Source organism: Maniola jurtina, chromosome 14 (genome assembly GCF_905333055.1).
Source record: "Maniola jurtina chromosome 14, ilManJurt1.1, whole genome shotgun sequence".
NCBI classification, from domain to species: Eukaryota; Metazoa; Arthropoda; class Insecta; order Lepidoptera; family Nymphalidae; genus Maniola; species Maniola jurtina.
This window is the reverse complement of record NC_060042.1, coordinates 7,097,797-7,109,398: the sequence shown is the minus strand read 5'-3', so window position 1 is coordinate 7,109,398 and position 11,602 is coordinate 7,097,797. Positions and strand designations below refer to the sequence as shown.

Here is an 11,602-nt window from a genome sequence, read left to right as displayed (position 1 = left end):
ATTTCGACGCAGATGTAGAGACACCAACATGATAAATAAATTTTCATTTCATTTCATTTTTATTTCATTTCATTTCAATTTCATTTCATTTTCATTTCATTTGACCACTAATATATTTTATACATACAGCTGAAGAGCTACGGCTGGAACATCCATGCGGCAATCTGTATGCGGGCCCTCGTCAGCTGAGCGAGGCGGAGACCCTGGCTCTCACACACTTCCTCCATGAACAGCGGACCCCGTTGTATACCTTTATCGCTTTCAAGGAGGGTGATATCCTTGTAAGCAATCTTAAAATCCTCATCGGTGCTAAAATTCTGTAGTACAAAATCTCTAAATAGGCACAAATAAATGGACAAAGCTAAAATTAATGCCATCCATTTCTCAATGTTCTTTCATGAAAAGGATGCACTACATTTCGACTGTCAATTTAATTTTTTTTGTTAAGTAACAAACGAATTGAAATGGTTCAAATCCAGCGTGAAATCACTGCCGGACAAATTTATGTTTGCGGTTAAATTCGTACAGTGTACAAAGCGAGCGCTAAAGTTTGTTTAGGGTGACCCGGATTTTCCGAAACCGTGTCTCTTTATATAAAACGTGGAATTGCACAGAACTCCCTGAGGGCGCAAGTCCAGTTCGCACTTGACAGTCTTTTTAGGGTTCCGTACCTCAAAAGGAAAAACGGAACCCTTATAATCGCGAGCCCGACTCGCACTAGGCTGGTTTTTTTTTGTTGTTGTTAAAAAGTTGTTGATAATAAATTCAATGCATTGTTGCAAGACAAGATTTTAAATTAGCCGATACTAACTTACCTATGGATAATGTTAGATACTAATTTTCAATTGTTTTATTTTGTAGGGTGTCATGTATCCCTATTCGCACACACGGAAAAAGCGTGCTTTTGACCACGTGTATGTAAGTAATTTTTTTTTTCTAGTATTAACAGACGATTTATTTTTAAAAAGTCCTGCACTTGGATCACACAAAATATAATAACGGTATTAAAATAACAGGTAGGTACATCTACTTACTGTCTGCCCGCGAAATTCAAATTTAATTTGGTTTTTCGCAATTTGTCCCCTTTCAAGTAAAGATTTTTATACAAACCTGTGAGGGTGATACTGCCATTGGCGCAAGTAAAATAAAATGCCATAAGCCTACGTTATCGCAAATTGCGAAAAACCAAAATAAATTTGAATTTCGCGGGCAGACCCGTCGCATCCACCTTAAAATTGTGGCACCGACGTACCAGCGTACAAAGCGTTGCGGCACCGGTAAAGCTCATAATGTATACGATTTTTATTTGTTTACATTAACTTACGGTCCGGTGTGGTTACTACGCCATTTTACAGAGACAGCGCGCATCACAAGCCGCTTCAGCCGCTTACAGCATCAGTGGGCGGCCTTACGTCGCTGGGCAAACGTCGGAGTTTTTACGTGAGCCCAAAATTTACCTAACTTATTTACCTAATAATCATATTGAAATCACAAGGGTCTAGGACACAAATTGTTATTTATTAGTTCCCATACCCTTATAAGTCGATATTTAATGCCCGTTATTAACGATACGAAATACAGGAAGGAATGTTTTAGTATGCTTTCAATATGCAAAAAATGTTTGCTATTTTTATTTAACCCCATCCATCTCAATTACATCTTATTATTATTAGAACACATTTACAAAATGCAAAACACATTCGATATATTAACGACATTGTATTAACATTACAGCATTTTTAATATGTCTGTATGAATTTTGGATTTTACTGAATTATCATAATTTCCATTTCCAGCACTTTATGCTGGCGGCATGGAAGACTGGGTGGATGGACATCTGGGAATAGACAACACCTACACAGTTATGTTGTTTCGGCCCTCGGATGCCCAGGATTCAAAACTAGTGATGGAGGTTGATTCAACATTTTATTTTTCTACTCGAAGATTATATCAACTTAACCATAACTTAACACACAAGACACAAGAAAAGTTCTTTAAAGTGAACCTTTCTATCCTACTGAATGCGAAAGTGTTTTTTTTTGTTTGTACTTTGAAGGCTTGTCCCTCTCTATCACGCCCGGACCGCGCCGCATCGGAGCAATAAATCGACGTTATTGTGGCACGGATATGGTTATAGAGTTGGAAAGTAAACTTAGGTTACTTTTCAAGTATTCAAATCAAAGAATTCCCACGGAATTTTTGATAAACCTAATTCTACGTGGAATAAATTGCGGTCACCATCTATTTGGTAGACATAATTTGCATCCCATTCCCTTCGTTAAAAAAACTTAAATCCGCGCGGACGAAGTCACGGGCATCTCTAGTTACCTATACAGTGTGTAACTAGAACGCTAGCAAAAACAAAGACAGGTGATAGTACTGATGATTACTGATAAGATACCACAAAAAAGTTCACAATATTATATCCATACTATAATATTATAATGCGAAAGTGTGTCTGTCTGTCTGTCTGCTACGTTTTCACGGCCCAACCGCTAAACCGATTTTAATGAAATTTGGCAAACAATTGGGATACATACCGAGGAAAGACATAGGCTACTTTTTATCCCGGAAAATCAAAGAATTCCTACGGGATTTCAAAGAAACCGAATTCCACGCGGGCGAAGCCGTGGGCATCCTCTAGTTGTAAATAAACCATCTGACTGACGCTAGAGGTCAACGAAAGTTGCGTAAGTAAGCCACTAGGAGTCAATGGCGTGTTGTAGGTGGGGCGTTGACTTGAATTTTGTACGTTATACATTGCGGGTTTGAAAAATACTAAATCACTAAAACTACGAAATAAGGCAATTTATTTATTAAGGTTATTGGCACTGGATTGTGTTTAGGTAACAACGCTAAGTATTTGCTTGCGTTCTGGTAACACCGTATATAATAAATTCATTTTTTTGCAGCGTGTAGTTCATGAAGCATATGCGGCAGTGGACACTTTACTTCTTCAAAGTTTTCAGGGGACGTTAGGACCACTAGTGATCACATTAACAAGAGCAAGCGGAATGCCGTTGACTCCGCCCTCAACCGCACTTATTTTTTTAGCAATTTTAATCATACTTGAATACGGCTAGAAGCTCAATATGATTAATATCGATTTAGAACTAAGAGTTCGTTAAAACTCAGATTTTTCTGAATTCATAGATTGCTAACAATAACAAAACATGTATTCCACTTGTTTTACTTATATGTAATTCTTTAAAAGTGAACAGTATAACATGCACGTGTTTTTGAATCAGATCCGTTTAATTTAATCTACGTGTATTGTAATTTAATAGCATAAAACATAAATAATACAAATTTTACTATAGTACCATCCTTTGTTTTACTTTAGTAGGTAACTTTTATTGAGCTTTTGTCAACAGTGGCACTTGAAATTATCCATGCTTAAATCACAGTGCATTGGCATTAGCATTCATAACGAGTCGCTGCATTTTCTCAGCAGCCAAGTAATCTTATGCGCAAGTATAGTCACAAAAAATATAAAGGGGAAAACAGTTCGTGCGGCTAAATGGCACCAGCTTCAAAAACTATTAAATTAAAGAACCTCGGAACAAAACAATGAAAGACATAGAAAAATACCCAGTCTTATATATACTTAAGGTATTTTCCATTCCATTCCATCAGCCTGTAAGCGTCCACTGCTGGACATAGGCCTTTCCAAGAGCGCGCCACCAAACACGGTCCTCCGCCTTCCTCATCCACCCGGTCCCCGCTACCTTCTTCAGGTCATCGGTCCAATTTTTAGTTTTTGAGTTTGAACTTTTTAATTCTAAGTGTTTGAGGGTTATTGAAGTCTGTTTTTTTTTTGAAAACTTTAGGAAACGTAAGGATAAACAATTACCTGCTTTTTCTATACCAAGGATAAGTGCCTACATTTGAATAGGTACCAATAAATAATATCATTCAGTAGGAAGGTAGGTATAGGTACTAAGTACAACTATTATCCATTATCTAAAATAACATCGATTTTAAACTATAGATCATTTAATTAGATTAAATAGTTATAAGTACCTAGTTACTAGAAAAAAATATAATACATAGTAATTATCTCTGAGTTTATAATAATTTATCTACGTCCTGTATAGACTTAAATACTTAGACATAGATTCTTCATAATCACTTATTATTTAACATTTGTTTTTTTGTTTGAACTTTAGCTGATATCATACTGATATCAATCAATGATCTCAAGGAAACGCGTACCATTTATTGGGTCATGAGAAATAATAATTTTGGCGTTATAATATTAGTACCATCAACCCGCCAACTCGCTTTTCAGAAACATCTCTTTCCTTCATTGGGTTTTTAGTTCACGGTTTAAGGTGCCCACGCACTTGAACTGAACGCGTACGTCACTGCCGCGCGTCGCGGCTAGAGAGAATATCGTGCGGGGCGCTGACGCGACGCGCAGTTCAGCTGCAGTTCAGTTCAAGTGCGTGGGCACCTTTTATTGCGATGTTCAAGCTCGGAAAAGAAATATTTCATACATCTAACTGCTATGTAAAGAATCGTTGTGTAGATGGTAAGTATGTGGAACCGGTAATATTAGTACTATTCATAGGTAGATACGTGGTAGATACCTATATAATATGTAAAAGCACCTTTTCGCGTAAATTCATTGTCTGCCGTTAATGTACGTCGTGCATCAGTGTCATGTCCTGCATGATGTGTCTGTCAGTCACATTCACTGAATAGATCCAAGTGCCAAAGATAATGTGCGTCAATAAAATTCCAAAATGGGTTGTATTCACAGTCATGGATTTACATTTATATCGCGGTTGTATTATAATTTACTTTGTTCAGTAATGGACAATATCACGTTCAGTCATGGGCAATAATTGGTAAAACCAAGTTGAAACTTTTTTGGTAAGTACTAAAATTCATAATACTGTAAACTCGATAATTTGAAAAACGAATCTTTGTTTTTTTGATTGATTGTCCCTTATGCAATTTATCCGATTCCAAACATTGTACAGTTGTTGTTTGGACTTGCGGAAAGGTTTCTGATATTGTACCATCAATGTACAATAGGTAACGCGCGCAAGATAAACTATACAGATTTTATACTAAAGTTTTTTATAAAAAAATCTGTATAGCTTTTAAATTAAACCTCGAACTGTAGGAACATTTCATATCCTCTGCAAAGTTACAGAATATGTCCATGACTTTAATGTGGCTTTGGAATCGGAAAAACCAAAGCGTGTAAATATAATTAGTAATTTAATATGACTACTTTTGTAGACGCTAATTTAAAAGACCAGTGTACTTCATTATCTTGTACAAAAAGTGTTATAAGATTTTGGTATAGATTACCTACGACGGGAACTAAAGTGAGACTGATAGGAAATAAATATAAAAATCATTGAAAGGAGCGGTATTGGTTCATTCTAGTTGACAGTGGCTTGCTAGCGTCGCGGTCACTGTATGATTAATAGTAAAGTTATTAGTTAAAAATTAAGTTCAGCATAGCGAACCCAAAATGGTAAGACTATACAAGTCTTTTGCCATTTGTTTTTAATTTTACTAGCCTTTTAATGCTTTATGTATAAAATAAACTGGAACATAGCAATCCAAAACAAATTGTATTTATCAATCTTCGAAGAAAATAAGGCTTTAAGGCTGCTGAAATTACAAATAAAAGGGCAATATTCTCTGCGTACAGTATGTCGGTACATTGTTTTTTTAGTGGAAGTGCGAATTCAAATGCTTTTGTATGTGTGTTTTTTATCGCGTAAGTTTGATGTCAATCCGTGAAGTGGCTTTGGGTGATGTGCGCACAAATAAACAAACAAACTACATATTACAATAGGTATCTCTTAAAATATAATTCGTTACTTAGTTGTTGTTTTGGTGTATTACATATTATTATATTAATTAATGTCTCCAATAAACGCGGCAGTTTCGTAAAGCGTTCGTTTTTTGAACGATTGCTTCCACCGATATGCTTTTGCTTCGTGAAGGCGGATTCATAGTAGAGGTAAGAACCTGGGAATGCCAGACCTACTCATAGTACTTATAAAGGCAATTTTTTTTTTTTGCGTAGTTATACTATTAGAGGTAAGAACATTTGACTATTAACCCAGAGTCACTATAGCTTTACTAGATATCAGGTGGTAAAGGTAGTTACGTAGATAAAATTTCTACAAAAAACTTCAAAGTATAAAGCCTAATTTTTTAGATAAATAGGTATGTACTTTATTCTATGGGGAACTATAACAGGTAATCACGTCATCCGTTGCCAGATATTTTGTTTGAAGGAAAATCTAAAGGTGTCTACCGTTTTAAAGTTTATTAAATTATACGTAAGTACCTACTTAATGGCATTTACATCAAAGTATGAAAACAGAATCTTATACGTTAAGTACTTGGGTTATTATTCAAAGGTGTTTTCCAAGCAGGTTAGACAGTTTTGAAGGTTCTAACTTCTAACGCCCTGCCAGACATGGCTGGAAGTCAGCTGGCTTTTGACCTCTAGAAATAACAATGATCGAAAGTCCCGAAAATCATAAAAGCGAGCTATTCTACATATAAGATAACAATTTCACTGGTATCCTTCGCTTACCAGACTTGGTACAACGCATACTTAACAAAGTAACATAATATTGCCTGATACCCTTTATTTGTACCCGACTTTCTACCATATGACGTCTGGCAAGGTGTTAAAACTTTCAAAACTTTCTGGCTACTTGGGAAACATGTTATAGTTGGTGACTATGACGCGGGTAATAATATAGTCACGCCCTTATAATAGATTAAACCTAGAGGTGTCTAGTGGAGATTTTCTACCAAAAAAAGTCTCAGGCAAGAGATGAAGTGATTTCTAATACTTAATACTTTATTACAAATCATCAAATATCATGCTGCACTATAATAGTGCAGTAATTTTATACACCTTTACTATGATTATGTCTGTCAAAGCCTTCGCGACTCAGGATTCATAGTACACCAAAATGTTCTGTAGTGTTTGCGGAGAAAAAAAAACAGTTTTTATATTACGACATATTTTGGTCTGGTCTTCACGGGCTCTTGGACCAACGCGTAAAGCAATGTTTCGTAAGGTTTTCGCGCTTATAGCACTTATAGTACAGACTACAGAGCCAGCTATATAGACAGCAAACAGGAAACAACCGGACAACCGCTCCTTTAACTAAACATAGGCAGGTACTATTTACTTGTAGATAGACAATCTATATGAGTGGACATATTTTTATCTATAGTAGGTACTTAAGTACTTGTTTGGCATTTGTCTTTTTAGGGTTCCGTATCTCCAGAGAAGAAAAGGGAGCCTTATAAGTTATAGGATTTCTCGGTCTGTCAAGACCGAGGTCAAGGAAATCAAAACCTATAGGATAGGTACTTCCCTATAAGGCAATTACACTTTGACCTCACATTTTTACCTTCTTTACCTGTTATCTCAAAAATCAACCATTTAATCCAAACTTCATAGTCGCTGATCGTTCTTTCCTGTGTTGGGGACAATACGCAGAGAACTTTTCAGCTTTAACTAAGGTCTGGCCCTCGTTGGCTCTTAGTCTATAACATACGTATATGGGTATCTAATCATCATAATATTATTATACTATGAACTTAATTATTATGATTAATATGTATTATCATTGAAGCAATAAAAAGATTATCCAAAGACTAAGCATCCACTATAAAACAACTTTCAGTCGGCTGTCATAGTCATTCTCATTGTAATAAAAACTTGCAGAATTTAGCTTACCTAGTAAGGTAGACCGTAGGTACGAGATCGGCAGGTGAAGGTGACTTAGGTACAATACTTATCTGAGCTAAGTACGTAATAACTTCTGGAAGTAGTATCGTTGATGTAGTGGACACTTATTTAAAGGTATTACCTTCCACTATTTATTCTTAATATGATATACTTCATACATGCATCAAGACCCACTACTTACAATAAAAATTTTAGAAATGGAACCTGAGAATCAGCTTTTTCATTCGTATCATCTATCTGATAAGTGTTTACCCTGTTCTTCTTTAAAAAAGTTACACAATGCATCTACCTAGTAGCGATAATCACACTAATATTAAAAAGGCGAAAATTTTAATGTGTGCGTGCGTGCGTGCGTGCGTGCGTGTGCGTGTGTGTGTGAGTGTGTGTGAGTGTGAGTGTGAGTGTGAGTGTGAGTGTGAGTGTGTGTGTGTGTGTGTGTGTGTGTGTGTGTGTGTGTGTGTGTGTGTGTGTGTGTGTGTGTGTGTGTGTGTATGTGTGTGTGTGTGTGTGTGTTGTGTGTGTAAAACCTAAATCCATGCGGATGGAGTCGCTGGCTAATACAACATAATATATTTAATATGAATTTCATTATGACTTTGTTTATTGTGTACCTAAATACTTGTATCTTTAAAAGCATCGTAAACAAATCTAGTATCCACTAACTATAAAGTACAAACATTCTACAATTAATACCTATTTATCGGAATCTAAACAAGGTCAGATGAAATCTTTTATACCTAGATATTTAATCAAAGATAAACCGTCACCTAAATTTTTCAGTAGGTAGGTACTAATTATATTACCAGCTTATATCTATGATAACAAAACTTAAAACTATGTAAATAAAGTCCGGCCAATATTAATTGGCAAGCAATCTAGGATAATGGCTTAATACATACAGGCCAGTTACCAACAAATAACTAACCAGGTATCTAGTTTTTAATCAAATTAAATTGTTTTTAGGGTTCCGTAGTGAAATGGCAAAAACGGAACCCCTATGGATTCGTCATATCCGTCTGTCTGTCTGTCCGTCCGTATGTCACAGCCACTTTTTTCCGAAACTATAAGAACTATACTGTTGAAACTTGTTAAGTATATGTATTCTGTAAACCGCACACAAAAATAGAAAAAAAAAACCAATAAATTTTGGGGGTTCCCTATACTTAGAACTGAAACGTAAATTTTTTTTCATCAAACCCATACGTGTAGGGTATCTATGGATAGGTCTTCAAAAATGATATTGAGGTTTCTAATTCTTTTATTTTACCACTTTGGTGATAAACACTTCCAAAGTGGTAAAATGTGCCCCCCCCCCTGTAATTTCTAAAATAAGAGAAGGATAAAACTAAAAAACTTATGTCTCTTATAAGTATCGCGAAGAGAACAACCTTGTATTGCTTAGACATTGTCCCAGATTACATTGCTTCACATAATACTATGTACCTATAATTACTATATAAAGGATGCTATTAGAACGCTGCTGATGATTACTGATAAGATAAATGTATGCAAATAAAATACCTGACTAACGTTAGAGGTCAACGGACGTTGCGTAGATAGGTGCCGTGGGGTCATGCCGCGTCCATTAACCCCAAGTTTTGAACGCTATACATTGAGGGTTTGAAATATACTAAAACTGCGTGTATAAGGCAAATGGTTATCGTTATTGGATTGTATTAAGGTAGGATAATACCTAATAACGCTTAGTATAAGCTAGCGTTCTAATTATTTATTACTCCCTATATACTTACTTCTAACTTTTGCTCATATATTAGTATTTATGGTGCGCTTATTAATCACTTGGACCATTACTATTTTGTAATACGTGACCTATGTACGTGACTATTTATTTGCTGAACAACTGCTTATCAGTTAATGTCAACAAATAGAAACACTTGAAAATTAAAGAGAAGTTTTATTGCATTAGATAATAGAAAAAGCCATACTTAAGTAGTACCTAAGTCATTTAAAAAATTAAAAACACGGCTGCTCTGGCAGAGAATTGTTTTTTTAAAGCCATTACATTACATGTATATAAATTGTTCAGTTACAGTTTTATTATAAGTAAAGAAAAGTTCGAAAGGAACCTATAGGTAGATACTTAGGAAGATAAGATAGATCGAGTGATAGAAAGGAACCCATTAAGGTACTTATTACAGTTTTATATCACTTGTGGGCAGAAGTACTATACTTACAGTAAAAAAAAACCCTCTACGTTTAATTATAATATTAAAACGAAGAACAAGTGTAAATTCAAAATTTATAACACCCCCGACAAGTGAAGGTAACTAGAAAAGAGCTGATAACTTTCAAACGGCTGCACCGATTTTCTTGGATTATAGCTAAGAACACTTTCGCGATCAAGGCACCTTTCAAACAAAAAAAAACTAAATTAAAATCGGTTCATTAGTTTAGGAGCTGCGATGCCAGAGACAGATACACAGATACACAGACACATACACACAAATACACACGTTAAACTTATAACACCCCTCTTTTTGGGTCGAAACGAAACGAAACAACGAAAGATAGAGCTATCAATCTTTTCTAGAATAGATTTTATTCAAATAAACTTTTACAAGTGCTTTTGAGTTATTAAACTTTTAGAAAGAACTTAAGAATAACTTAAGAAACTTTCTCTTTGAGTTATTAAACTTTTATTGCCAATCAATAACTATTTATAATACTTACCTACTTATCAAGTGCTAATTCTCAAACCATAATGACAAAGTATAGATATCTGCCGCAATAAACGTTTATCGGTCAGATAATCCACGTGTTGTAACATTGTCACGTGGCATCGGGACATGCCCACGGGTGGCGGCCTTTTGTACCAATACAGCCGTGCATAATATTTTGAACGCGATTCTAAATCGAAATAGGAAGTACCGATACCTCAGAATACGTAATAGTACTGGCGATACAGAATCAAAGTGCCAGAGACGAATCGCGACTGTATTGCCGTATTGCGGTCTTTTTGTCGCGGTGGGCAATCGCATAGTCATAGTCATAGTCATAGTCATATAGAAGCTGTTAGGGCCGTATGCAGATAATAATTTCCACTTCAAATTCAAAACTCTTATTCAAAATACCTTATCGTATACTAAACCGTTGAATCGTGGAACGGCCCATAACTATATAAAAAGAAAGTAAGTAAGTATAAGTAGTAGATAGTAGATACTAAATAAATGTAAATTCGACCATAGACTTATATATTACTTCGTTATATCAATAAAATTCGACTTATTTTATAGCGGGGCTTCTAGATTGGTTTTTAGGGTTCCGTACCAAACTTGTAAAAATGGAACTCTTCTGGTACGACTCTCTCCGTTCGACTGCCCGTCTGTCACAGTTGATTATTTAAATGAGCTACGCTAGAAAACTCCCTTTGTAGTCTCTTTTCAGCTTCACCTATTCGACCTTCGTTTCGCTACAGATGTCAGCGGCGCGCTTTGATTGCCATCTCCCCCTTCTTATCCTTTTCTAATCCTTGACACAAAATGTCAGTCTCCATCCGATCCGGGAATTTTTCCAAACGGGATTACCGGTTTTCCCTGGACTACTTAGAATTATGTTAGTGTTGTTGCATATATCTCAGTGTTTTGTTATTTTCCACAGAAGGAAAAAAGCGGTAAAGTAAACAATGCGTTTGATCCGTCGGAGCCGCCGTCATCACTAAGTGCTGCAATTGGAAATGAAAAGGCCGGCGTGGAGACTATAAAGGTAAGGTATAATACTTACAATACCTACCTATTATGTGTATTACATACATGACAGTCGTACATTGAATTTGTAATTTACATTTCAAAAGAACCTTGTTTTGAAGTATAAATTACAGCATAATTTATCATA

The 11,602-nt window shown here is 35.6% G+C and overlaps 1 protein-coding gene across 1 annotated transcript in view; it reads left to right on the top strand.

Annotated features, from left to right (window-relative positions):
• Positions 1 to 11,602, top strand: part of LOC123872079 — a 34,227-nt gene that overhangs the window by 473 nt on the left and 22,152 nt on the right. The window contains exons 2-5 of the mRNA XM_045916209.1: positions 130 to 281; positions 862 to 918; positions 1,356 to 1,440; positions 11,369 to 11,473. Of these exons, the coding sequence (XP_045772165.1) occupies positions 226 to 281; positions 862 to 918; positions 1,356 to 1,440; positions 11,369 to 11,473 (303 nt within the window). The 5' untranslated portion in view covers positions 130 to 225. The remainder of the gene's footprint in view (positions 1 to 129; positions 282 to 861; positions 919 to 1,355; positions 1,441 to 11,368; positions 11,474 to 11,602) is intronic.